This window comes from Microdochium trichocladiopsis (assembly GCF_020744255.1).
Source record: "Microdochium trichocladiopsis strain MPI-CAGE-CH-0230 chromosome Unknown B0I36scaffold_7, whole genome shotgun sequence".
NCBI lineage: Eukaryota > Fungi > Ascomycota > Sordariomycetes > Xylariales > Microdochiaceae > Microdochium > Microdochium trichocladiopsis.
The window spans coordinates 275,730-301,067 of NW_025763550.1; the positions used below are offsets into that span (position 1 = coordinate 275,730).

General features: G+C 56.8%; 7 protein-coding genes across 7 annotated transcripts; 4 read left to right on the forward strand and 3 right to left on the reverse strand.

Annotated features, from left to right (window-relative positions):
* Positions 1–321: 321 nt before the first annotated feature.
* B0I36DRAFT_350811 (uncharacterized protein) lies at positions 322–2,447 on the reverse strand (the record flags this gene model as incomplete). Its single annotated transcript, XM_046156948.1, has 2 exons — positions 322–959; positions 1,391–2,447. 2 exons carry the CDS (start codon positions 2,445–2,447, stop codon positions 322–324), a joined length of 1,695 nt encoding a protein of 564 aa, XP_046010046.1.
* A 2,975-nt stretch (positions 2,448–5,422) lies between these two features.
* On the forward strand, positions 5,423–7,387 carry B0I36DRAFT_364481 (uncharacterized protein; the record flags this gene model as incomplete). Its single annotated transcript, XM_046158971.1, has 3 exons — positions 5,423–6,300; positions 6,364–6,739; positions 6,797–7,387. 3 exons carry the CDS (start codon positions 5,423–5,425, stop codon positions 7,385–7,387), a joined length of 1,845 nt encoding a protein of 614 aa, XP_046010047.1.
* Positions 7,388–11,523: 4,136 nt separating this feature from the next.
* On the forward strand, positions 11,524–14,467 carry B0I36DRAFT_350813 (uncharacterized protein; the record flags this gene model as incomplete). Its single annotated transcript, XM_046156949.1, has 5 exons — positions 11,524–12,078; positions 13,611–13,702; positions 13,926–14,190; positions 14,300–14,340; positions 14,368–14,467. 5 exons carry the CDS (start codon positions 11,524–11,526, stop codon positions 14,465–14,467), a joined length of 1,053 nt encoding a protein of 350 aa, XP_046010048.1.
* Positions 14,468–16,299: 1,832 nt separating this feature from the next.
* B0I36DRAFT_350814 (putative bZIP transcription factor) lies at positions 16,300–16,829 on the forward strand (the record flags this gene model as incomplete). The annotated part of the gene is made up of 2 exons (XM_046156950.1): positions 16,300–16,589; positions 16,661–16,829. The coding sequence occupies 2 exons, from the start codon at positions 16,300–16,302 to the stop codon at positions 16,827–16,829; spliced, it is 459 nt and encodes a 152-aa protein (XP_046010049.1).
* Positions 16,830–18,871: 2,042 nt separating this feature from the next.
* Positions 18,872–21,696, reverse strand: B0I36DRAFT_412662 (fungal-specific transcription factor domain-containing protein; the record flags this gene model as incomplete). The annotated part of the gene is made up of 5 exons (XM_046161976.1): positions 21,315–21,696; positions 21,224–21,245; positions 19,709–21,100; positions 19,465–19,651; positions 18,872–19,365 (listed from the first exon to the last, which is right to left on the reverse strand). Exons 1-5 carry the CDS (start codon positions 21,419–21,421, stop codon positions 18,872–18,874), a joined length of 2,202 nt encoding a protein of 733 aa, XP_046010050.1. The 5' UTR covers positions 21,422–21,696.
* A 1,253-nt stretch (positions 21,697–22,949) lies between these two features.
* On the forward strand, positions 22,950–23,795 carry B0I36DRAFT_364484 (Alpha/Beta hydrolase protein; the record flags this gene model as incomplete). Its single annotated transcript, XM_046158972.1, has 1 exon — positions 22,950–23,795. The coding sequence occupies one exon, from the start codon at positions 22,950–22,952 to the stop codon at positions 23,793–23,795; it is 846 nt and encodes a 281-aa protein (XP_046010051.1).
* Positions 23,796–23,881: 86 nt separating this feature from the next.
* On the reverse strand, positions 23,882–25,336 carry B0I36DRAFT_364485 (uncharacterized protein; the record flags this gene model as incomplete). Its single annotated transcript, XM_046158973.1, has 1 exon — positions 23,882–25,336. One exon carries the CDS (start codon positions 25,334–25,336, stop codon positions 23,882–23,884), a length of 1,455 nt encoding a protein of 484 aa, XP_046010052.1.
* Positions 25,337–25,338: the final 2 nt, after the last annotated feature.

A 25,338-nucleotide genomic window follows, 5' to 3' on the forward strand; every position in this document is an offset into this window, starting at 1 on the left:
ACACCCGGCGATGCGGATACCAGGACCCACACACATTCGACTCTCTTTGGTGCACTTTGGTTGCTACATTACATTAATTATTGATGTTAAATACTTCGTGAAAACCTACTCTGCTGGGTGCTGATTTAACCCACCATTGCAGTGCCATGTGGTCCACAGAGATGCAGCTTCACAGAGCAGGATGGCCATGACATGGAACACCAAACGAGTTTCATTTTCACAACCACAGAGATTGTTAAACAAACCAAACTAACAAGTACAAGTTATTCACCCTCGAGTTTTGGGGCGTAAAACCAAACCCAAAAACACACTGGCACTCGCTCAGCGCCGACGCGAATCTGAGCCCATCGACTTGCGAGCAGCCTTCCTGGCAACCTTGTTCTTCAGCGCGGTGATCTCCTGATGGAGCTCCTCCAGTCGCGACGAGATGCGCTCGTCGTGCTGCTCGTCGCTCAGTGCCTGAAGGACGGGCGTGTCCAGCCGGCGCGTGCGGTGATTCCGGCCAAACGGAGGCGCCGTCTCGCCGCGGTGGGTAGGAGCAGGCGGCGGCGGCCGAGGTGGCAGAGGATGGCGCAGCGGGCGGGCAGGTGACGACTGTGTCTGCTTCTGGGTGTCTCTGGCAGCGCTGGGGCGGCTGTTTCGTTGGTCCCAGCGACGGATCGGAGGCGGCTGCTGCTGGCGATGGATCGGGCTGCGTCTTTGGCTGGGGCTGGATGAGCTTGTGCCCCTGGATCGCGAGCCTCTGCGATCCGCGTTGCTCCTCCGGCTCCCGATGCGGTCACTGTTGGCCGGCTTGCCTCGGGCACTGGGCGAGCCGGACTCCTGCCGCCGAGCCTCGACCGACCTATCCCCTGCCCTCCCGTTACTCCGCGCTCTAGTCATTGGTGGAGTCCACTGTCCTGGATTATCTTTGGGGGAGTTCTGTTGATGTTGCGGACCAGCTTCGGGCCCTTGCGACTCTACAGAGCATACATTTTGAGCTGATGTAGAGGACCCCTGGTTCGAGTGTTGCTGCGCATGTCTTGGGCTGCGTCGTGGTTCGAGTTCGGCAGGGGCAGTCTGTCATCAACTCGTTAGTCCTAATACTCGCAAGGTTCTTCTGTGAGCGCAATACTGACCGGCTTGTAGACCGCCGAGCTGGGAAGAAGTAGCAAAGGGTTTTTGAAAGGGCGCAAGGCTGGCGACTCTGGCTCCCTCACGGCACATGTAGCCTCATCTGCTTGATCTGCCTGAAGAGTACCTGACGCCGACGCCGGGTTTTCTTCAGAGTCGAGGTAAGTATGCCGACCCTTCGATGCCGAGACTGCATGGGCCGGCTCCAGTCTCGGCTCTCTCGCAAATCCGCTTCCTTCGGAACCCTTGATCGCGCAAGTTGGATTTTTCTTCTTACCCCTTCTACGCTTCTGGTTCTCCTGATCTAGGAGAATTGATAGTTGTGCACCCGTACCGGGCAAAGCACGGCTCACCTCACTGGTAGTCGACCGCCCCTGTTCGAGACGGCAACCGTCCTTCTGTCCAACAGCTCCGCTACTTTGATTTGGAAAGTAGGGTGTGGCAAATGGATCATCGGAAGGACTTCGGCTTGCAGTATTGAACGTTGTCTCTTGGTGATCAGGAGTCCTCGGCATGGCTTCGGAGCTGCTCTCGCCGCCGTATGCTGGCGACGATTCCTCGGCGCGAGCATCAGCAGGATCATAGCCAAGCACAGTACTTGCAGCGGGAGTGATTGGCGCCACTGAACTGCCCATGTCTGGCTCCGCGTCTTCACTTCTGTCGGCGGGGCAGGGCGTACGCGCTTGCAGGCTTCTCCTCAATCGACGCCGTTCTTTTTGTTTGCGTCGAGAGTTCTTCTTTTGTTCTGACGAGGCTGATTTCGATGTACCACCGTCGGGCTCGGCGCTGAGGGACAGATGTGAAACCTGTTGATTGAGCGCAGATGCTGGGGATTTCGCACTACGTCGACTCCGTGATGAGTATGAAGATTTTGCAGGCGTGTTCGGTGACTGAGTCACAAAAAGGCCCGTCTCGCTTCTTGTCGTGACTCTCTGCGATGAGGGTGTTTGTGGCTGGCAGGCTAACCGATCATTTGCTTCGACTGGGAAGGAATGACTCGCATCAGAGGATCCTCCTTGCTTCCTGTCCTGCGCACACTGTTCCCTGAAGAACTTCTCATATCGGTGTAGCTCGTCTTGAAGCTGTCGCGGATGCTGCATCTGCAGCATCTGTTGGACAGAGCTGTCATTTTCATCGTGCACCATGCTGTCATTGTCGTTCTCGATCGACGACATGGGGGTTTGGGCCTTGCTCGACACGTCTGTGCTCCCAGCTGGCGTGAATGCACCATCCGACTCTGAGGGCTCATCCCCATCAGACTCGTCTGAAGAATCCGAAGAGGCAGCCCTTGCCGGGCCTCTTTGTTTGCAGTTTCGTTCTGCCCTGTCGATCATTTTGAGAAACGTGGAGGAGAACATTGCGTCGCTGGCAGCAACCGCGTCGCGAGAATCAACGGAAAGCGCCCCCAGGTGTTTTCTAACCTTCTTCTCGCTCACGAGTTGATTGAGCAGGGATACTAGCCGCGCTCGGCATATCTTGATACTCCGGACGAGGAGCAGCTTTCGGCAGCGTTGCGTCGATAGTGCCAGGCGTTGCTCTGGCTTTTTAGTGTCTGAGACTTTCCGGAGGAGTTCTTTTGTTTTGGTAAGTGATGGCAGATGTCTCCGTCCATCGCTTTCGAAGGCGTTCTTGATATGGTGGTAGAACTCCGCCTCGGCATCCTGGCTACATGATGCTTCGAGCAACTTATGGCGATGTCGTAGAGCACATTCGAGCAATTTCAAGCGTGCAGAAGTCGAAAGATGCCGCATTCCGAGCTCAATAGGAGAGCCGGTCGACCTCATTGTCCCTCTTTGCTCAGTCTGCTCACTTGACGACTCCTGGCAGGAATATCGGTCGAATTAGTCTCAAGATCGCAGGCAACTGGAGACCACACGAGCGCAACCACCAACCTGTCCCATGTCATGATCGGTCCTATCAGGTGCTATCTTCGTCTCGACGTCTTCAATAGCCATGTCTAGCTGCTGGCCCGATGAAGGGGGCGAGGCGAGCTGGTTGTTAGCTGGGCCAGCTTCACTCCTTCGCCGCGACATCATCTGGCGGCTGCGAGCCTGGGCTGATATGTTGCCCGCCATACTGTGTGGCTGGTTAGTTGGAGTTCAAGAGCGACAGAATCCCCTGGGCCCATTTGGACTCGGATTAAACTACAAATTTTGGCCATCTGAGGTTGAAAATTGTGCAGAATCACCCAGCCCTCGGAACACTAGACGCGTTGCGTGTCTTGCACGCGACCACGCGTTAATCAACCAAACCTTACTTTGCTGTAGAAAAGCAAAGTACCCTGCCTTCCGACCGGAAAGCTAATCGTTGAACATGGTAGAGCACGCAGCAACATCAGCAGGGAAACCCCGGGCGGCCCAGCTCGTCCTGAGGCAGAGAAAGAAATGATACTCCAGCTGCAAGCCCCTACTCGAGGCTTCTGTGCCTCCGAAAATCGTCAACCCTGGCCATGTCGGGCTTTGTTGGACTTGCTGTACTGTTGAAATCTGCCATAACCTGGGTATACAGTGCTATCTTCTTCAGTAGGAACTACTGTAGCGCGCCCGGCCCTGAGTGAAGCTTGGGTCGTTTCTTTTTGGCCAGCATCTCCAGGGACAGCCGGTCGGAAAAGAAAGTTGCGGGATGGGCCGTGCTGCGTCCGGGGTATCGACGAGAAGTGTTAACTATGGGAGTGCTGAGCACAAACGGCTAAAGGAAGCAAGGATGTTGCTTTCCCCCAGATGACCACGCTGGATCATATTCGATGAAATTAAAAGGTGATGTGAGATCTCCCGAGTTGCTGTGCAAGGCTGGAGAGCAAGCACGATGTATTCAGAACTTGATTGCTGCTTCCTGGGCGACCCAGAACCTACGAACGCATGGGCCATCAGTCCTGATATTTAAGCTTTACGTGGTCAGTGGTGCCCAGCTCAAAGGGCGTATGTGCAAGTGATTTTCCGGGGAGCCATCTGGGGCCTCCGCTACCACAGTGGGCACAGGCTGGCGTGGAGATTTAAAATCCAGGCTTGGTCTTGATCACGCAGGCCATGGCTGGGCTGGAGCTTCGAAGACGGTGGCGATGCTCTGGTTGAGGTGAACGCTGGTAATAGAGCTGGAGCACGTTGAGTGGAATGATGACAGCGCAGTGGCAGCATTTCTGACTTTGAGCTGGCCCGGAATGGGTGGAAACGACGGCGTAGAGTAGAGGAGACGGTCGAGGGCAAGAGGGATCTGATTCCTCGAGACCAACAGCAGTGGTTGGCACTGTGGCTCAGCATCGCAGCTTCCTCGGCGACGGCCAAGTCAAGCTGGTGCACATGCACCTGGTGCAAGACCGACTAGGATGCACCAGCTGGGTCATCTGCCCAAGGCCTCGTCCTTCATGCCTCTCCAGCCTCGGGTGGTCCATCGGGCGAGGGGTCGGAGTCATCTCCGGGCGGTGTCTTGTGCGGCACGGACGGCCGGGCATGTCAAAGTTGGAGGTTTTGCAATGTCGCATGGTAATCACACCTTTGCATATCCCAGACATGCTTCGGCGCTGCCGTGCGGAGAAGAGGCTGCCTTGTCGGCCTGGCGAGTTCCAAGGCTTCCTCGAGCTCACGCTATTCTGGGCTGGACGGACAGCATGGAGAGTCCGGTCTCTCCATGCTCGGCCGAGTGCCACCGATGCTGAGCACTTGCTAGCATGAGAGAAGAGACAAATGAAGAGGTGAGTCAGATCACGCCATGGCATTAAACCACAGTCCCGTGACGGAAGCCACCAGCGTGGTGATACCCAGTGCTCATGATGGTACTGTCCCACTCACCTCCAACCTTGGAGCCCAAGTGTACCTTAAGGTACCTAAGGTAGGAATAGGGCACATACAATAGGGCACAATCCGCCGCCTTATCAGCCAGGGACCTCCCGTGCTTATCAGCGGGACCCACTGCAGCTCGGCCAGTCCGCGTGCTGCCCACCCTGGCGCCTGTTAGCGTGCCCCCAGACTGCCCTCCAGCGCCTCCGTCATTCAAACGAAGGACGTGCTCGTGCGGATGAGGTGCCCATCTCCAGCATCAAACCACCTCCTGCTTCCGCCATTTCCAACCCGCCCCCTGCGACGACAGCCTCGACCTCTTCTTGCCAGCTGCTCTCCTGACCGCCAGAAAGACGTGCACAGGCATATCTAGCACCCTACAGCGGCCGCGACAACCGCCCCCCGACTTTCGTTTGGGCTGGTCTTCTCCACATCCTCGCCGTGTCTCACGTGGGGGTCCTCCGGCCCAGCCAGCGATTTCGACCTCACTTTGCCTGCCGCCTCGCCACAGTCGTTGATGCGGGCAGCCCGACAGCATGGATCCTGCCCCAAGCGGCATCGACCGTCCCTCGAGCCCTCAACATGATACCACCCTCAGCAACAACGGCAACTCACGCGATGCCGGCATCGCGAATGACTCGGGCACGCCAGCCCCTGGCCTAGATTCCGACACCACTCTGCCCGCCGACTTGAGCCCCATCAACATCTCGCAGCCTGTCGAAGAGGACGGACAATCGCCGCCATCATCCGCACCCTCCCTTCAGGCAGACACGCAAGACAACGTGTCGCTCCCGTCTGTTCATCCGGCCGAGCATGTTGAAGACGAGGACAGGGCCGAAACCCTTGGAGACGCCCGGGAAACCAGCGACGATAACGAACAAGCTCGATCAGTCGAAGAGGCAACGCAGAGCAGTCAGTCAGCTTTGCTTGACGTTCCCGCGGACGATACTCCAAGCGATAGGCCCACTGTGCTCGAAGCTGCAGTGGATGCTCCCGAGGCACCAGCCATTACAAACCAGACAGGCGCGGCCACATCTTCAGACGACACTGTGCAGGAAGAGGAGGAGAACAACGACGATGACGATCATCTGCTTGAGACACCAGAAGAGACACCCCAGGAGAGGCGGCTCACGCTGTTGGAAGCCCTGAATGAGACGAGAGAGTCCGCCGATCACTACTCGAGCACGATCACTCCTGATACCACCAACGAGCACCAAGGCAATCATGCTGCGCAGGTAGACACTTCGCCCCCTTTGCCAGCGTCGCCCCCGCCGCCTCCGCCACACGCACGGCCGGCTACTCACAGGTCGACCTCGGAATTCATTCTTCCACGATGGCAACCTGACGCCGAGGTCACCTTGTGTCCGATCTGTTCTACGCAGTTTGGCATCTTTGTTCGCAAGCACCATTGCCGGTAAGTGCGGTGTTTCCATAGTACCTTGTCATCAGGGATCATAATACTGATAGTAGCCTGCAGAAAATGCGGTCGGGTCGTTTGCAACGCTTGCTCGCCGCATCGGATCGTCATCCCTCATCAGTATATTGTGCGCCCTCCTGGAGAATATCCATTCCCGCCTTTTCCTCCAGCCGGCGATGGAGGCCACCTCGCCGATCTGAGCGGCATCGCGGGAGGCGAACGAGTGCGGCTCTGCAACCCATGTGTGCCCGATCCGAATATGACTCCCCCCCAGTCGCAAGGCTACCCAGGTAGCATGTCCCCGAGACCATCTCACCAGCGGTCGCACAGCAGCGCGGACACGCCGGCGGGGATCGAGAGCAGCAGCAGCCATTTCCAGCCGTACCCATTCTCGTCACGAGCCGAGTCGCATGCCAGGACCAGAAGCATCACCATGGTTGGTATCCTCCCATCGAGTGATTTGTCGTCCAGCACTAACAACTCATTACCGTAGAATTCTGGTGCAGGCCCATCAGGACAGAGCGGCTACTACTCACGCTCCGCTCGCGCCGCTGGCGACCGTCCGATGTACTACTCAGCCTCGTACTCTTCCTCGTCTGCTGACCCACGCCACGGCTCTCGACGACAGAGCCGTGATGGCCATGGACTCCAGTCCGCAATCAACAGACCACTGCCGCCCGCACCACAGATACCGGAAGAGGACGAATGTCCGGTATGCCATCTGGAGCTGCCATCACGAGATCTGCCAGATGCCGACGCTCGACGCGAGGCCCACATCAACGACTGCATCACATACCATAGCACTTACAACCCACGGCGCGCCACCATGATGGGCTCTGGTGGAGCGCACGGCACCCCTCCGCCCCGGACCGAGCGGCGCACGGGCATGTTTCCGTATATAGCCACAGAGAAGGACTGCGTCGATGATGCCGAGTGCACCATCTGCTTCGAGGAGTACCAGGCGGGCGATCCAATGTGTCGTCTCGAATGTCTCTGTCGGTTCCATCGCGTCTGCATTTCTGCCTGGTTCGAAACGCACCCGGGTCGCTGCCCCGTGCACCAGCACGACAGCTACGGATACTGAGTTTGAAAAAGGCTCAAGGGCTCTGTCTGTCATTCATCCTTCACCCTCATATCAGATACCATTATCTTCTTAGTATTTGAGTTTAGCAAGCATTGTTTCTGGCGTATTGCTACTGTTGGCTTCCTGTCTGTGTCGAAAGTCTGCTGTATGGCGTTCTGGCTATCACTAGGGATACTTGGAATGCATCAACACTCCCCCATTTATACATCGGATTCTTCTGTCCAATTTCGTTTGTCTGGGTACCATGGGTGTATATAGAATGACTTTGCTGGAGAAGCATCACAATATCTTTCCATTTCCCTTTTCCCCTTTTCCAATCGAGGGTTGACACGAATGGTATTCCCAAGTTAGCCTGACACAGAGCTTCTTCGTGATTGTGAAAATGTGAAAAGGTGCAGTGTCGTGCCTGCAAGCAGACGCCAGCCCATGCTGTGCCTCAGACAGGACCGGGGCTGCGATTCTTCCTTGCAGTCTGGCGGTTCGTCCGGCAGAGTTGAGGCTTTGTTCCTCTTGTACTTGCGGACTTTGTTTTCGTTCAGTGCCTCTTTGATGCAACCTTCTGCTGTTTCGTCTTCAAAGTGTTCAACGCTTTTTTCTTCCTCCAACCAGCCCTATTCGCGTTGGGATATTGGTCCCATATCAGGCGACCTCGGCGTCTGGTCGTTGTCTTCACATGTTGCAGTTCATCCGTGGAACCAATGATTGGTTCGGGGCTGAAAGTGACAGCAAACAGTAGTGTGTGTGTGTGTGTGTGTGTATAATCGAGCCGGATTGATCCAGTGATGACAATGAAATATGATGAGATCGGTTGAAAATAACCATAAAGATGACAAAATAAGAACACGAAATCCATTAACGAAGCCAGGAAGGATGTGTAACAAGGCCTAAGGAAACTAACATAAAAAGTGTCGAGATTGATAAATGCAAGATATTTTAGTAACATCTTTCTGCCCAGTAGAATGTAATATGTTGTTTGTTACACGCGAAAAATCAACACATGTCAGTTTAAAAAAGAATCCACAACGGACGCCTCACACGACGAGACCGAGGGCAGACTGGTCTTGTATCCCGATACATGTTTCCGTTATTGCCCTCGTTTCTCTTCCTCGGTTCGGCCCGCCTGGGTTCTAGTAGTGACTTCTTGCCCAAATGCGGCCGAGCTGGCCGCGCCCGAGAGGACACGGCTGAGGGGTACCAGGGTCTTGAGTCTGTTACGACAGCAGGGTAGAGTATCTTCTTATCCTTTTTTCTTATGTTCTCTTCATTTTTTTAGTTTTTACTAGGCACCGTTGAAATTCACTCTCCTGATTCTAGTCCTCGCCTAACCAACGAACAGTTCCAGTGTGCTGTAATTTTTAAGACAAAGCATCGGGCAGAATGCAATCCTTTTCTTAGCTTGTCTGGTTTGATCAAATACTTCCTTGCTCGATATTCTCATTTCCTTACTATTTCGTCTGCTTTCCACAATCATGTTCTATTTGTCTACCTACCTACCCAGGTACGTTAAGAGCTTCTCCGCTGCCAAAACACGGTCCAGCGCCAATCCTTCGCGATCCCAAAGCAACGCCACGCGCAGCTCGGAACAACAACACCATAATTGTCATCACAAGAAAAGAAAAAGGACGATAAACATTCAGCCAAGGGCGACAGCAACCCCAGACTCCGACCTCGACATACGACACACATTGGGCTGCCCTTCCCGCGGTGCTTTTTGCTTCAAAGTACGGCAAAACGCCGCACAGCAGACAACAGACAACTCGATGATTACCATACCTACCTAGGTAAATAATCAATCTTTGGATTTTCGGCTCACGCCTTTGTTTCTTTGTTTCTCTCAACTCGAATAAAGTAGCAAGGAGGAGTCTTAGTCGCAGAATCTTCTCAAAGCATCCTGACCTCTCGTCCAGTTCATGGAGACAGTCTATTTGCCGGGGACTGACACACAGAGACACTCTCTCTGTCGTTGTCGGGGCCCAGGAACATGTACATCGAGAAGACGCCAAGCGATAAGGGAGGGGGAACTGATGCTTTTGTGTATATGCGTGTATGTGTGTTGGTGTGTGTGTGTTCTGCCGCCAGCGCGTTTCTCCTGGTTGACGACGACCTACGAGCAACAAGCAAGTCGTGGGCAGTCCATGCAAAGTGACTGATCACGATGGCCCCCAATGGACCAAACTGTCCGCTTCAGTCCTGCGACGCGGATGCAAGTCCTGCCCGAGGGATCGATGTATATCTCGTTGCGGCACATGCCATGCCGCCACCCGTCCCAATGTACCCTATTGCAACTAAACATTGGGTTTCTCTTTGCTCTCTTGCCATGGTGACGGCGGCTCACCCTTCATAGAAGTTAAGACGCAGAATCTCTCACGAAAGCACAACACAGCAAACTGCAGCCCCCCATCCGCAAAGCTGCAGATACGCGAATGAGGCAGGCCGACCGTGCGTAGACAGAAAGCTACCCTTCCCTCACCACAGCCACATCTTCTCTAATAACTACGACCAAGAGACGGAAACGCCACCCTCAGTCATCCATGCCTCGTACAGCCACGAGGGGGGGCTCCCTGACCACGAAGGGAGCGAAGACAAAAACCTCCGTCCTGTCCCTCAGAGCGACAGCAAGCCAATGCCAATCTATCACCGGCGTCGAACGTCCCTTGTGTGTGTGTGTGCGTGTGCTGCGCTCATTTTCTTTTGTGGTTATTCACCGCAGTCCCAGATGTGGTCCACTGACATTCTCGGTGACAGAAGCCACACATACACACCTCCTCCTATCTCCTTCGCGCCCCGAGCTCGCGGTTTTCCAGCAAAACCCACACAGTTCATATCATCCCTCCATAAAATATGGGAACTCCTGTCGAAAAGATCTTCTCCTCGCATGATTGAGAGTTTTTTCTCCTTTTCTTTCTGCTTGTTGCTTACGCACGCCGGCACGGTAGCTGGCCGAGCGCTCACGAGCGAGCGGACGATCGTCGCCTGCTCCACGAGCTCCGTATGGGTGGCGATGAGCTGCATGTCAGCAGGGGAGATCGCAATCCACGGACGGTCCATATTACATGTAAGTCACCCCACGGTGACAGCACCACTCACAAGCATCTGTTCACTGTCACTCAATCAGTCAGTCAAATCAATCACACGATCGGCAAAAGCCAGGCTTCGTTGCCCACAGTTCCCTTGCTGCCTTCGTCCCCATATGCGTCTCGGATGGCGCCGGCTTTGGGCCTGCTGCTAGCTGCTTCTGCTGCTGTCACATACTGCTGCTCTGTCTAGTTATTAGTCCGCCGTCGCCCAGCTAGTGAATGAGTGGCCGACTTCTACCCCCCTGAGCCCCCCACAAGATGGAGGCACGAGCAGCGTTTCTAGCGGCGCCAACACGCTTTGTTAGTCTCGTCTCGCGGCCCCGCCCCATTCTCTTTAGTGTTTGTCGTTGGGTTTAGACTGCTGAGTTTTGCTGGCCTTTTCTTTCTTCTTTTCGTTTTTGTCGTCTCGCTCTGCTTGTTTCTCCGCCTTTGGGAAAGTACCCGCCGCGGTCTGTGGGGTTCGCGCTCGGCCCAGCGCGCGCACGTAGGGCTGTGGCTGTTGTGTTGCCCGTACTCTGGTTCTGGCAGAGGCCCGGACAACCCTGGGACTAAGCACGCATGACCAAGGACCACGACAAATACAGTCATCCGACAGCCACGACAGCGAAACCGCCGCCGCCGCCGCCGCCGCCAGCACGCCACTCCAATTTCTGCCCATGCGCCCCCGAGGTTCCCCCTGCAGACGCTTTGAACGCGGGCATCAATTTGACTACGTGCTTCTGCTTCGGCCGTGTTTGCTGTTTGATGCTGCTGAAACCGCTTGCTCGGACGGGTCCAAGCGCTCGGGGAAGACGGAAGGCAGGTGATTCCAGAAGAAGAGGGGCACAAACCCTGGCCCAAACACAAAGCAGAACCGCCGTGGATGGGGCGAGTTTGAGCTCTACGCAGGACAAGCCGTGCTGATCGGGCACCATTCCAGCCCTGTCGCAGTGGTGAGGGCAGGACATGCAGCCACAAGGAGGCACGATCGGCAACCCCTGCAGCACGTCTGAAGCGGAGCAACTTGTCGGTGAGCGTTGGCTGTGGTGCACATGACTGCCGTGCCGTGGCTTTGCAGCAATGCCTGGTCGGAGAGATGCATGTGCTTGGGGGGGGGCCCGCCTGCCGTTGTCGCCAGGAGCTTGTCCCCATTACCGTGGGACGGCGTTGATGATCTCGTCCTGTTCTCACCAAATAGCTAGCGCACTGGTGACGGAACACACCGAGCATGATGATGAGCCCCATCTCTCGTTCGTCATGGGCGACACATCGCCGTGCTCGTCCTTAGACTCAACAGCACAATTGCACAATGATCAGCAGTCGATGATCACGGCCTTGACCTTCCTCAAGCACAACCGCTCGCTTGTGCTCAGCGCTCGACGGGCGTGCGTGTGGACACACTTCCCTGGACCTTTGGGCACGATCCATGTTTTCAGTCCCCCAACCCTGGCAGACGAGGCCCGCTTCTCTCAGCAGAGCAAAATGCCGATCAGCAAGCGGACGGAACTGAGGCCGTTGTCATATTCAAGACCTGCCGCTGTTTTGTGTTTCCAAAAAGGCGTGACGCGCGTCGCCAGCGGTGAATTGGTCTTCGAACACCAAAGCGCATGTGGTAGTGAATCCGCTGGTTTTCAGGTGGCTGTGGAGAGTGTGGGACGCGCCAGGCAGATACAGTACAGCAGCATCAATACGAAAGCGCAATGATGGCTTGAACGGAGATGGTGTCAGAGCAGGACAGTCTCACGATGGACTACTCTGCCTGTGCCGGCGATAGCTGTCCTGCAAGACCAACGTATGAGGCGCACGGCATCTTCAAAGAAGGTTTCTAGCGCTGGCGCATCCTTGATCTGGCGACTCTAAGCTGCAGGGGCTGAGTATCCATTGTCGGCTGGGATTCTGCAAGCCTGGCGGGTCGGCGGCATGACGCACACACTGGCAGGGCGCCCGCGTGGAAGCCTGCATGTGGCTGACAGGCGCCACCCGGGGGAGTTTGTCGACGGCGCTGGAATGCTAAACTCTGTCGGGCAGTCGCATCCGTAGACGTCTGCTAATTCGCGATGGCTTGGGTTTGCCGTCCCGGAAGCAGCCTCGAGTAGTGCCACAGACGGTCTTCGAGCAGACCCAACACACGGCACTCTTTCCGCTTGTCTTTCTTGATTAGCCTCTCTTGTGAGGCGAGCTTTGCAGACAGGCCCGTGGCCAAGGCAGCAAAGTCGCAACGGGATGGGGCTGCCGGCAAGGCTCTGTCCCTCGATGGCGCCTTGTGCTGACAGCGCACACATGAGCAGTCGGGTGTGTCTGCTCGATCTATTAATTAGGTAGGTCACAGCGTCGTGCCGCCCGGAGGAGAAGGAGTCATTGCGGCAAGCAGCTGATGATACTGAGTGACTGCCGGCTGTCGACAGTGTCTTGGTCAGGGGACTGTGGCCGTCATTGAGAATCTGCTGGAGGGGCCATGGGAATCAAGACCGACTTCTGGTATGGGATACCCTGCTGTCTCACCTTCCGGACGCGGAAGCAGGCGAGCCAGGCGAAGCAAAAGGGAGAGTGGGAGGCCAGACAGTGCCAAAGGACAGTGCCCCCATGACGTCACGACGGACATGCTCGTTTGGAGCTGTCCACTCCCGAGGCCGCGCTGCAACGGGCATCCCAGATTGGGATCGTCCCGCAGATGCCATTTGACTGGTGCCGCCGTTTCTAATATCGTCGCGAGCGAAACGTCAGGCCAGCCATTCAGTCAGTCAGTCAGTCTGTCGGGCCGTCTGGGGTTGCAACTTTGGAGCAAAGGGGTGGCGTCGTCCTGCATTGCCGATGCTTGTGGCGTTGTGGCCCTGACGACGTGATTTAGGGGACCATCATGCAGTCTCGCGCCTGGTGGCTTTCAGCTGTGGGGGGGGCCAGATGGGACGAAGCAACTCGCAGGCTGCAGATTGGTAGAGGGTCGTGCAAATGAAAGGTTGATGGCGCGACTTGGTCATGACCCTGACTGGCGAGGACATCACTGGTGCAACGGGGGGTCCAAGGTCACACAACCAGCTTCCTGGTTGCTCCTGCTTCCCGATCCCTCCTAGACCGTTTGGTTCCTGGCCCCCTTCTCCGCCCAGCCAGCTCCATTGCGACCCTGATTTCTTTGTCTTGGGGACGCGACTCGCGCATATTCTTAACAGGATCCGCCGTCTAATTACTCCAAGGAGCAACATCGTGACATCAAGGTCATGCCCGCCTACCTGAGCCTTTGTGGCCAGCGAGACAAGACTACGTACGTTCATACAACAGCCTGCCGCGTCCAAGCTCAATGCAAGGGAACAGGAACCTTTGGCCAGCACAGTCCCCGTTTGCGACATACTCTGCTGCGCTGGGTCCTGGTTTCTGGCTCTTCCCCAATAAGACCAAAGCTTGTGGCGTCACAAGCGTCGATCGGCAACCCCAACCCAACAACCTCTGACAGAGGGGGTGTTGGACAATAACCACCATGGACCAAGGGTCCTTCCAGTCTGCCATGAGTCCAGCCAGCGACTGCCCATGAATGTCGGACTCAACATGCGTGGCACACACCACACCAAGCCTGATCAGTCTGGCACCTCTTTGGCTCCCGCTCGTGGTCACCACTCGCAGCAATCTGCCACAGGCATGAGGATCGGCTGGTTTCGAACAATTATGGAACTGAAGCGGGGCAGATCAGCGCTCCCCAAGCAAGAAAAAAACCCTTCCCTCACGGCGGTCACGCCAGACCGTTACTCGCGGATGGTACGAGATCGTCGCGCAACTCCCAAACACGGCCTGCTCCATGAGGAGCTCACGTCTTTGACCGTAATATGACATGCCGTTCACAAGTCTGCTAATTATCGCTGATTAGGCGAGCAATATGCCACTTCTTGCTGGTTTGCCAATTGCAGGGTGACAGCACACACTCCCGCACACTAGGACCAATGCCAAATATCCACAGCAACGACACTGGCCAAACTTGCCCAGCAACGACCCTGACGATGGGGCTGTCGTCCACAACTGCCCTGGCGGCGCCTGACTGGCGAGACAGTACGATGCAGGGTCAAGGCTGACTCCGCGTGTCGTGGGGACGGCAATTTTAAACAAAAGTCGAGCGAGATGGACGGACGCCGCTTGGTCGAAAGGGAGATCGCTGGGTCGCAAGCCGTCTTGGGCAAGGCCACATGAGCAGTGGTGAATGGCCCACAGACCAGTCAGTGAGACTGCCCAAGCGGAGCCAATGGACGCTGACAAAATGCTCTAATCACGGCACCGCATCCGAATCAGGCGGGTAAGCTCCGCCTTGTGCTGGATCGGCTGGACAACGAGGCAGAGCACACCCAGGCTGCCGACGCAGCTGCTTGCTTGTCACGATCGCCTCAAAAGACTTTAGCCCCGTGAGTTCGGGGGAAAAACAGCCAAGGCCAGTTCAGCTGACGATCTTGATGGCAGTGAGCGAGAGCAGAGGCGACATACGGGGTGTGCCGGAGACGCTGATGGACCGTGGACCGTTTCTCTGTTTCTGCCTGCCCGAGTGACCTGACTGACGGGCGGAGGTGCTGTCGAAACTGAGAAGCGGAGGAGGATGACGGAGGGGAAGCGTGTTTTATTCTTGCACCGATCAGCGGGCGCGGCGGCAGCATGAAGCCGGCGCAACCAACGAGGATGGGAGACAGAGGCCTCGGGGGCAGGGAGGGGGCAGGGGGTGCCAGGACACTGTCGGGGCGAGGGCCAGCTTGACTCGGTGGAGGCCCGCCAATGACGGGGACCCTGGCCTGGGGGGGGAGGCAGGGGCTGGTGGTGGCACTGGGGGGACCAGTGGTGATCGGCCTGCTGATGATGCTGGATGATGGCGATGATGGAGGTGCTGTCAGTGCTTCGTCGAGGCGGGCAAGGTGGGCCACACGCTGCCTGAGGCCGGTGCAGGCAGACAGGCCGTTCCCGGCTGCTGTCCACGCCTGGGATGACTAGCACCGCGCTTGGCCCAGTCCGCCCCAAAGGGGTCCTCCCGCGATGGATTCTTCTACCTACGGTGCCCTCCCGCTGCCGCCTGCCCTGCCAACACCGCCCACTGCCTCCTGCCGGCTCAAGCCTACACTAATTTCTATTCTTCGTCGTCGCTGCTCGCCCTCGCCGCCGCCGGCCAGTCTGCCACTTGCTCGTCTTTTCCTCGACGCCAAAGAGCCTCGTTGCAACCATCTTGACACACCACACACACCACAGCTTTCTCTGCACACCGAGCTGCCATCTTTCGTTCACCCGTCACCACTGAACTGAAGCTGCTCCGGCTCTTGTTCGTGTGCTCGCCACTCTTCGGTCCGTCTCCTTTTCGCGCCACTACGACTCCTCTCTGTCGGCCAGGATCCGCACCCGTCGTCACTCTCGTGTCCCCTCCCAGAAAAGGCCTCCTCCTCCTTCTCGCTCCTCGCCTTCTCGCGACACACACACGCACACACCCACACATACACGAGCACCAGCTCGTCAGTTTTCCTTTCGTGGCACAAGCACAACCTCGCCTTGGTCCCTTCTCGTGTCCCCGTGGCGGCTGTGCCTCTTGGTGGCCCTTTCTCGACCCTTCCAGCGTTACCCAGCTACTTACCAACCAACCAACCAACCAACCCCCTGTGCCTTGCGAGACACGCCCACGTCCACACCCTCCCGCCAGCTTCTACGTCACCGAGCAGGCCCCCGGATTCCGCCACTCGCTCACCATTGCTCAGCCTCGACCACGCCTGCTGTGTGACCAGCCGTCGGCTTCCTGTCCATCGCTATAACGGCCCCCTTGTCAACGGCACCCGCACTTTTAGTCTTCACATCCCAACTCCAACCAGCTTGTCGCGACCACTCACCCCAAGGCCTCCCTGTCGCATCATGGAGCACGACAATTCTAGTCCCATGCCCGAAGACCCTCGCCTCTCACCACAATCAGGCTCTTCGTCTGCCTCAATAGAACACAACGACGAGATGCACCACCCAACACCAGTTCGTCCCCGCCTGCCCAATCGCCACAGTAGCGGCACAATCATCGTCAACCGCGACTCGTCACAGGTCGGCCCCATCGACAGGCAATTCGAACCCGACGACGTGCGCGCCATGAGTCCTCGGAGGACAAGTGAGGATATCGAGAACATGGGCAGGGCTGCGCGGGAAGAGATGCAGAGGTGCGTACCCACTAGTCTGGCGTCATATCGGGAGCCCTATTCTTGTTCATTTGTGCTGACATTACAATCAGACACGCTCTCGCGTTACAAAACTCACTCATCATGATCTTCAACCGCATCGAGGCAGTCAAAGAGGAGCACGATAAGCTCGACAACAACAACAAGTTTCTCCAGAAATACATCGGAGACCTCATGAGCACAAGCAAGATCACAGCAGGCGGCAGTCGCGGTCGCAAATAGTACCTCGGGCTCTCCAACCTGTCCTGCGTCCGGCCTCTCTGTCACACATTCCGGCATCGAAGCCTGCTGCCCCTTCACTATACCCATGTTGTTCTGGGTGCAACCACTTCGCATTTCACAACTTTTCGGCATCTCATCATGGCCCTATCGGGCAATCGGCGTATCAACCACGGGGGGTGGGTTTTGTTTTCGTGTCTGGTGTCGGGAAAAGAACACTATACCAATGCCTCGTTTTTTTCTTGACGACTTTCTGGCGACCATTCTGCATGCATCATCACAAATATTCGAGGAAGTCACAGACCCATAGCTTCCAAAGGGAGAGGGTTCTTTTTGTATGATTGAATGGCGTGAATTTCTGGAGTGGTTTCCGGGCATGACCACTCCGTAGGCGTTTTTGTTTTCTTTTTGTTTTTTTTTGTTTTTTTGTTAGTTTCTGTTCTTCAGCATCAGCTGCCTGCCACCTCTCATCCAAGAGGGGGGCATGTGCATGCTCAAATACCCTGACTTGCCAGCTTTACGTCTTGGGACAGCCCTGGGGAAACGGGGGAAAGAGATTATCAAGTTTGCGTGCTTGCTTTTCCGGGCTGCCGGGCCGCATTTCAAAGGAGTGCACAACCGCACTCGCAGGCACTGGAGGTCAGGCCAAACTGTAAAGCTAGTACTAGTGCTTGTATGTGGACGAGGCATACCAATTGATGATCATATTTTCTGCCATACCGCGCGCGGCTGTCCTACTTTGTGCCTTAGACTGGTTGAATTCACGTCCCATGGATTTCTCAAGACGTACTATCGTCGCCATGCGCTCGCTGCTCACTGCTCACCTTCCCCAACGCCAACAACCCAAACGGTCAAAGGGCTAGCAGACGGAGAGCTCGACCCAGCAGGAACGAGCAAGAAGAACATGACGGGGAATTCATGACATTTTATTTCCAAGTTACCTTGACGATGGAACTGCATCCCTGACAAGCCCACGTGGTCCCCAGTTAGCGTACCCAGAGAGGTAGTCGGGCCAGGATTCTCAAGTATCCAAGTGATATACGTTTGAGCGTAGCTAGCCAGCCGGCCCAGCCCATTGGTTTACACTGCCACAGTCCCCAAAACATGGGAGGCGAACTGCTATCCGTGTTAGGTAGTACATTTTGTCTGCCTTTGTTGAGTGTCTAACCGTCTAACTGATACAAAAATCTATCACGGGTGCTTCCCCCCCCCCCCGCATCACAGGCACTGGACGACGAACCCGCTTGTCGAGTATTATATTTGAACGTCGCATGGGAATAGGTAGTAGTAGTAGTAGTAGTGTTGAATCCGTGCTTCTGTCCTTCCTTTTCTCCACGCGTGTCACTAGCTTGTTGTGAGGTCTCCTTTCGAATGTGCATTATTTGGCCCTGCCGCGCGGCGGGCATCTTTCTTCACCACGAGACGTCTCGTCATCCTCACACTTAAGAAGAAAACCCCCGGCAAAGGATCTGACTGTTGTATGTCCACCTCAGCACTCCATGCTCTCTCACATGGAGTTCCTCTGCCACGACTACTACGGATCGCACTATATTTGCGCTCTTTCAGCTCGCCGTGCAAAAGGAGCGACGGCTGCCCCGAGCAGCGAGGGAGAGAGTTTTACGCCTGATTTCACCAGACAGCTCCCTTCTCCTGGCCATTCAGTTCAAGATGCTGTTGAGAGCATAGCTGGCCTGTTCCTGTATGATACGAAATGATCATTCCAGAGCGGTGGGATAAGCGTGCGCATGCCGCTCGTGGTGTGCACGCGGCCGCGATAGCAGGTGGGCAGCAGGCTTACCACGGAACCCCAAAGCAGGCAGCTGCCGCATTCGGCTTGGATGATCAGGATGTGAATTGAGGCGAGCTCCGTGGTCTCTTCAAGAAGCGGGCTTTTTCATGTGGTGCGATCTGTGCGCCACGACGGCGGAGTGTCTGGCCACAACTTTCGAGATTGGTCTGCCGCGGAACGCCTTATTTCATGGTTTCGAGTTTTGGTCTCGAGGTCAAGTACCAGGGCGAGACTTTACACCCTGATCCTTTCCTTGTCATCTTGGCCTGTTGTTGCCAGTCGAATGCGCAGCTGCGAACCAAGCCGCGAGACTATCTGTGCTGGGGTCGGAGGGACTGACACCGAAGCCGACGTTGTTGTAGTCAAACATGCCAGACTGCGACATGGCGTACTCGTCCGGCATGGTGTTGAACGGGTCGGCAGCCATCGTGCTCGCCTCCGGCTGCACATTCCTGCTCAGATCCGAAATGATGTGGGAGAACTGTGCAAGACCGATGTTGTTCCCCTCGAAAGTTTGATCCACCGCAAAGGCTTCGGTGGAAGCGGCTAGCTCACCCGCTTGCCCAGCAGATAAAGACATCCGTGGCCGGGGTGGATTGTTCGTGTCCGACAGCAGATCCATCACTTGCTGTCGGATGACTTCAAACACGTTCCGATATCTTCGAGCGGCTGGCACTCTCTCTGCAATCACAAACAAAACGACGCTGCAGTCGTGAATACCATTGCTTGTGGTTAGGTCAAAGATCTCGGCTGGAGAGATCCACACGCAATATATAAGTGTGAGGCCTGTCAGAAGTGTCAACCTCGAGTTTTGGTGAATGACTTATGCGGGCCGTGAAGTCCACATACCTGCCATGAAGACTGTCTGGAGAGCCATGAGCGAGTAGCCGACGGCCATTGCTTGGTGGATTCGCTTGTAAGCGCCACACACGCCTGAACACGATGTTGCGCATTCCTTGAGAAATTTCAAATTGACCGGTGTTTTGGCAAGTTGCGGATATAACAGGAGGCGTTTGCTCTTGAAGTAATGGACCATCTGATGTGACATGTCAGCGGATGTGTCAAAGCGATCGTCTTCAAAAGGCTATCTTACGTAGAGCTCAAAGCCGTCATACGGAATGGCGTCAAGATGAGACTGATCTCGCTTGCCGCTCGCGTCTTGCGGTACAAGCTCCCGCCACTGTTCCAACCGTTCAAGGAGGTCCTCGATCACTTCGTCTTCAACGTTTGCGTTATCACTATCGACCCTGTACACAGTATTATGTATGGCTGATTCAATTCGACGCAATCGAACAAGCTGGATAAATGAAGACAAGGAAGTACTGATCCTTGGCGCTTGGTATGTACTGGACGACACCGCCCTGGCCTCAAGCTCCTCAGCTGTCGTGCTTTCATCGACGTCGAGTGGTAACGGGACGTCGATTTCTTGGTCTGATATCGAAAACGGACGACCAAGCGGGATAGATATCTGCCGATCGAAGGCGTAGATAGCCCAGAAAAGTCTTCGGTCCAGCTCAGTCTGAAGCTTCGTCCGGCCTTTGACTTCACAGTCGCGGTGTAAGCCAAGCTCAATGGCTATTGTCGTAGCCAAACGTATGTATGCCCAGGCGCCTGGCCCGGACGGATCGCGTAGACAGCAGACTGCGAGTAGGACAAGAGTTGCGACCGAGCGGCGATCAGCCCCTGCACCGAGAATCTCGTCCATATGTTCAAGTGCCGAGGCTAGGTGTCGCTGAGGATGGAAAGGACCTGTTTCTCCAGCAGTCTCAAGAAACCTGCCGGCGCCGGCATAAACAAGATGTAGGATTGCGATTTCGTGAACACCTGTCAGCTGCTGCCTTCGACTCTTGACGTGAACCTCGCTGAGCCAACGTGAGTAGAGGACGGGGAACCGAGTGCCTATATGCTTCCAGTAGCCCCGTAGCAATCGCTCAGCCACCTCCTCAGGCATGTCAGAAAAGTTGATTGTGGTACGAGCCGAAGCGGCCGGGTCTAGGTGGTTGATTGAGGTCTCCGGAGAAGTCATGGCGACCGATCCATGGCGACTGCCGTGCACGCTTTGAACAACACTGAAGGTAGATGCCCGTCGTGGCTGTGAACGCATTAGAGAGCCGAGCAACTTGCCCATCGTGAAATGCGATGCAGAGCCGGTATATGCCTGTCCATTGACGTCAAGAGCGAGATTGCGAAATATGGCCGTGACGTTGCCGCCATCTTGCCACTCCGGGTCAAGTTCATCAGTATTTGGCGTGTCATCGGCGTACTGGCTGCTAGCTTTGTCGCTGGCTTTGGAAGACGGGACCCAGTGGTCCTTGCTTGGCTCTGCTAAGCCATGAGTAGACAGCAGCGTTTCAAGTTCGGCGACCCGGCGCTCCAGAGATTTGATGTATTGGTTCTTGCCGAAGGGCATGGGCTTCTGGGGAACGACATACTCGCAAGGCAGGTCGAGGGCCTCGCATTTTGCACATGGATTTGTGCCATTGCACTGTCAAGAGACTGACCTATCAGTGATCTGTCAAGCCTTGGTTGGTAGTGGTGCGTATTTCTGTCGTGTGCCTCTTGCAATGCGCCCACGAAACACCCAAGCCACAGGTGGAACCAAACTGACCTTTTGTTTCCTGGTTTTGCACCTGGAGGAATCGTGTTAGTCGTTTATGGTGGAAGTGGTTGTCTTGTGCCGCATACAGTATGAGACTGACCTTTGACATGCCAGAGCGACCCGCGACCGCTTTCCGGGACGCGAGTCGTCGTCCTGGGGCAAAGCAGAGGCCCAATCGGGAACTTTTCGATCAGCCGTGCTGCTCATGGCCCATGCTGCCCAAGGGATCCGGAAGTATGAGAGGCTGCCACGAAGGCATGGAAACGGCCAAAGAGGCCGGGCTTAGGTTACAATGTTACGCAGGTCGCCCAGTCACGAATATCCCAGCATGACCGCGTCTGCTGCCAACCGACACGACATGAGCAAGCTTTGAAAGACGAGTGTTTGCCCGGAAGGGTCCGGGCATATCGAGGCTGGGTTTGGCCGGCCAGACGGCCAGCAAAGAGTGGGACGCGAGGGGACGATGTCGCAGACGGACGGAGTCACCATGGGAGACAGCACGAGTGCTGACCAGGCGCGGCCCGCGCTCTCGGCCACTGCTTTCGTCATATGCGCCTGGTAGTCAGGTAATACCTTGAGAGCATTGGTGGGCCGTGGGTGACCCAGGCTGTCGGAACAAAGGCCGGCCGGGTGGGTCATCGAGGAGACCTTGCCGACAGCTCCTCTGGGCTGGCCGGGCCTGTTCCCCTGCTGGACACTGCTAGGCTCGCCTTTGTGGCATTTTGGTAAGCAAGCTGTGCTCTGCAATATCGCTAGCCAGGGTTATGAGTCGAATGCATCTCAGCGTCGATGTGCAATGTACATCGAAGAAGAGGTTGTTGGCGGGAATATTTCCGTTTCAGCCAAGGCAAGGGCGGGGGAACTGAGCTGAGGGGATGGGGGCAGGAGCAGGGGTGAGTGGCAGCGGTGGGAACGGTCGGTCGGCTCGGCAACATCTCCGTCGGCAACTCGCGAGATTGGGCTGGGTTGGGTCAATGACCACGCTGTCGTAGGGTTATCTGGCCCCTAGAGGCGGTGGTCGCCGGCTCGGTGGCGGGGTGGGTTGATGCGGCTCAAATCATGGATGGCTGAGCTAGTGGTGTATCTTGGTGGTCATGAAGTTGCAGCATCACAGAAGGCCGTCCAGGACTGCGGTTTGTCATCAAACGACGTGCGCATGCCCCGGTTCACGCTCCTGCCTCGAGACCTTGCTGCCTGAGGCAAGTACGCTTAGCCATGGCCTCCAGAGATTCTTGCAATCTGATGACGTCATTGCCAAACCGGTGCCTTCGATCGAGCACCTTCGAACACCTTCACCCGCGCCCGAATGACTCGCCATCGTGAGCTTTCAGTATACGGAAACCAGTCATGAACTGGCGGACTGCGCCAGAGACCAGGGCCCGGCGCAGGCGGATCTGCAGTCCCGACCATCGGAACCGGCGCGGCCCAGCGCTCGCTAGCTTCCGATCCTGTCACTTCCTCGCTCGCGCCCCACCACCGCTGGTCCCGGGCCGACGCCAGCACACTTACATGATCAACTCCCACCACGTGCATGCATGGCGATGGCGGCCAATAGCACTCCCAGTCCCTTGATCACGCTTGATAACAACATGTCCAACGCCTTGCCTTGCCTCGTCTTTCCTGTCGAACACCCAGCCGTGGTGACGACCATGCCCGTTGCATCACAGTGCTCGCCCGAACAGGTCAGGTGAAGACAACAACAACCTGACGACTTCACAGGCAAAAGCACACCAGAATGGCTGGCCCGACGGTACGAAAAGCATATGCCGACTCGGCAGATGGGCAGGTCCACTACCGGTACACGGCGCCAACCACCAACGACACAGGCAAGCTGCCCATCCTGTTTCTGCACATGTCGGCGTCGTCCTCGGCCATATTCGAGCAGCTCATGCGCACATACACGGCCCAGGGCTATGCCTGCTACGCCCCAGATATGCCCGGCTTCGGCGCCTCGTTCGATCCGGCCTCGGACCCGCCAAACATCAAGTGGTACATTGACCTCTACATCGATGTCTTCTTCAACTCGGGCAACTTCCCGCGCCTCTCGCAAGGGTGCCACGTGCTGGGCCACCACTCGGGCGGCGTCATCGGCGTCGAGTTTGCAGTCTCGCACCCGGAGCTTGTCAAGTCTCTGGCCGTAGTCGGCCCCGTGTTGATGGACGCAAGCCAGCGCGAGAAGGCACGGGGCTTCCAGGCCTTCAACAAGCCCGTTGCGGACGGCTCCCACCTAACAAAGACCTGGGAATACCTGCAGTCCCACGGCGGCATCACTGCAGATGAGCTCGGCCTCCTGCAGCAGGAGACGCTCGACCACGTGCGGGCGTGGCAGGGCAGGCTCCAGATCTACAGCTGCGTGTTTGGCGACCACGACGGGCCCAGCCTGTACGGCCAGGTCAAGTGTCCGCTTATCGCCATGTGTGCGCGCGACGACGTGCTGTGGTCTGGGTACGGCAAGATGAAGGAGATCAGGCCAGATGTTGAGGCGGTCGAGGTCAAGGGCGCCAACTTCACTCCAAGCAGAGACGCAGAAGGTGTCGCGAGTTACTACACGCCGTTCCTGGAAAAGTTTTTAAACCAGTGAACACAATGCCATGAAGATTTAAAAAGCACCTGGATCTGTGCAATTCTGTTTTGATGCTTCTGGGCCAGCTTTTGATATTCGTTCTGTCAACCCTCCCACAGATAGCCCTGCTCAACTTGACTCGTGACCTGCCTCCTCAACGCCATGCCGTAGTCTCCCCCGTTCGGCGTCCTCAGCAGCGTGTGAATATGGAACTTGGCCGGCTGCTCATTGTTCAGGAACACGCCCGAGTGGTGGTCAAACTCGACCAGGACCACGGGGCTCTGGATCCTGTAGTAGAACGGGTCCTCGTCCCCCGTCCCGCCGATCCAGCAAAAGTACGTCTCGGCATACCACCTTCTCACGTCCTGCATCTTGAGCTCCCGGGACCGCGCGGGCAGGTACAGCAGATACTCGCCCAGTATGCCCTCGACGAGCGCGACCTGCCGCGGCTCCATGTCCGCCACCTTGACGCCCTCGTACGGCACGACGCGGTTGTCCCGGTACGCGCCGCACAGGTGCCGCTGGTCGTCGTGGTTCCACCGGCCCTTGGGCATCGCAGGGTCCTTCATCTGCGTGTACACAATGGCCTGTTGCTGCTGCAGCTGCAGCTTGTCGTCGCTGCCCAGGCTGCGGATGAGCTGCAACCCTAGCTCCTCCTCCCGAACCAGGATGCGCGTGCCCTTCCAGGGCCCGTCGTCAATCATGTTGGGCTCCGCGCCCGTGAACCAGGGCGACACGACGATCTGTGTGCCGACGAGGAACACGCTCAGGCAGAGATGGTGGCCGTACAGCGCCCACCCCCAGGGCCTGCACCCACCAACATCACCACTGCCAGGAGAAGAAGAAGACATGGCAGGCTCGCCGAACAGGACAAAGTTGTAGCTCCACTCGTTCATGACCTTGGTCCCGTTGACCAGCTGCCCGAGGAACGCGTTGATGCGCATCGCGGCCACGGCCTTGTCGTACCCTTCCGGGCTGAGCGTGGCCTTGAGGACCGCCATGACGGGCTCCTGCAGCGCGGGCCACTCGTCGAGCCGGATGCCCTTGTTGCTGATGAGGAACTCTGGGTTGGACCAGGTGCGCCACTCGGGCGAGTCGATGTGCAGAACCGTCCTGTCGCGGAGCAGCGATGTTGCCGTCGTGTTGTTTGATGCTGAAGATGATGCAGCTGCACCAGCACCAGCACCAGCAGCATCAATCTCTTCAACCATGTCCACAACCCTCCTCGCCCGCTCCAAAATCGCCGCGACATCCACGCCCTCGTCCCGCAGGCCGTACAGGCCGGGCTTGACCACGCCGTCGCTCGTCACCCCGCGGAACGGCTCCCGGAGCAGCTGCATCCAGTGCTCGTACAGGCCGTGCAGCCAGGGCGGGCGCCTGTGCTCGAGCAGCTCGCGCGCGTGCGAGTGCGCGTCCGCGGCCGCGAGGGCCTGGAAGCGCGGCGCCGTCAGGTCCGGCAGGTGGCTGCGGAAGCCGGACGGTGAAGCCGCGGCTGTGGCGGCCACCGTCTCTTGGATCTGCTGCTGCTGGGCAGTGGCGTCGGTGGTGTTTGCTGCCATAC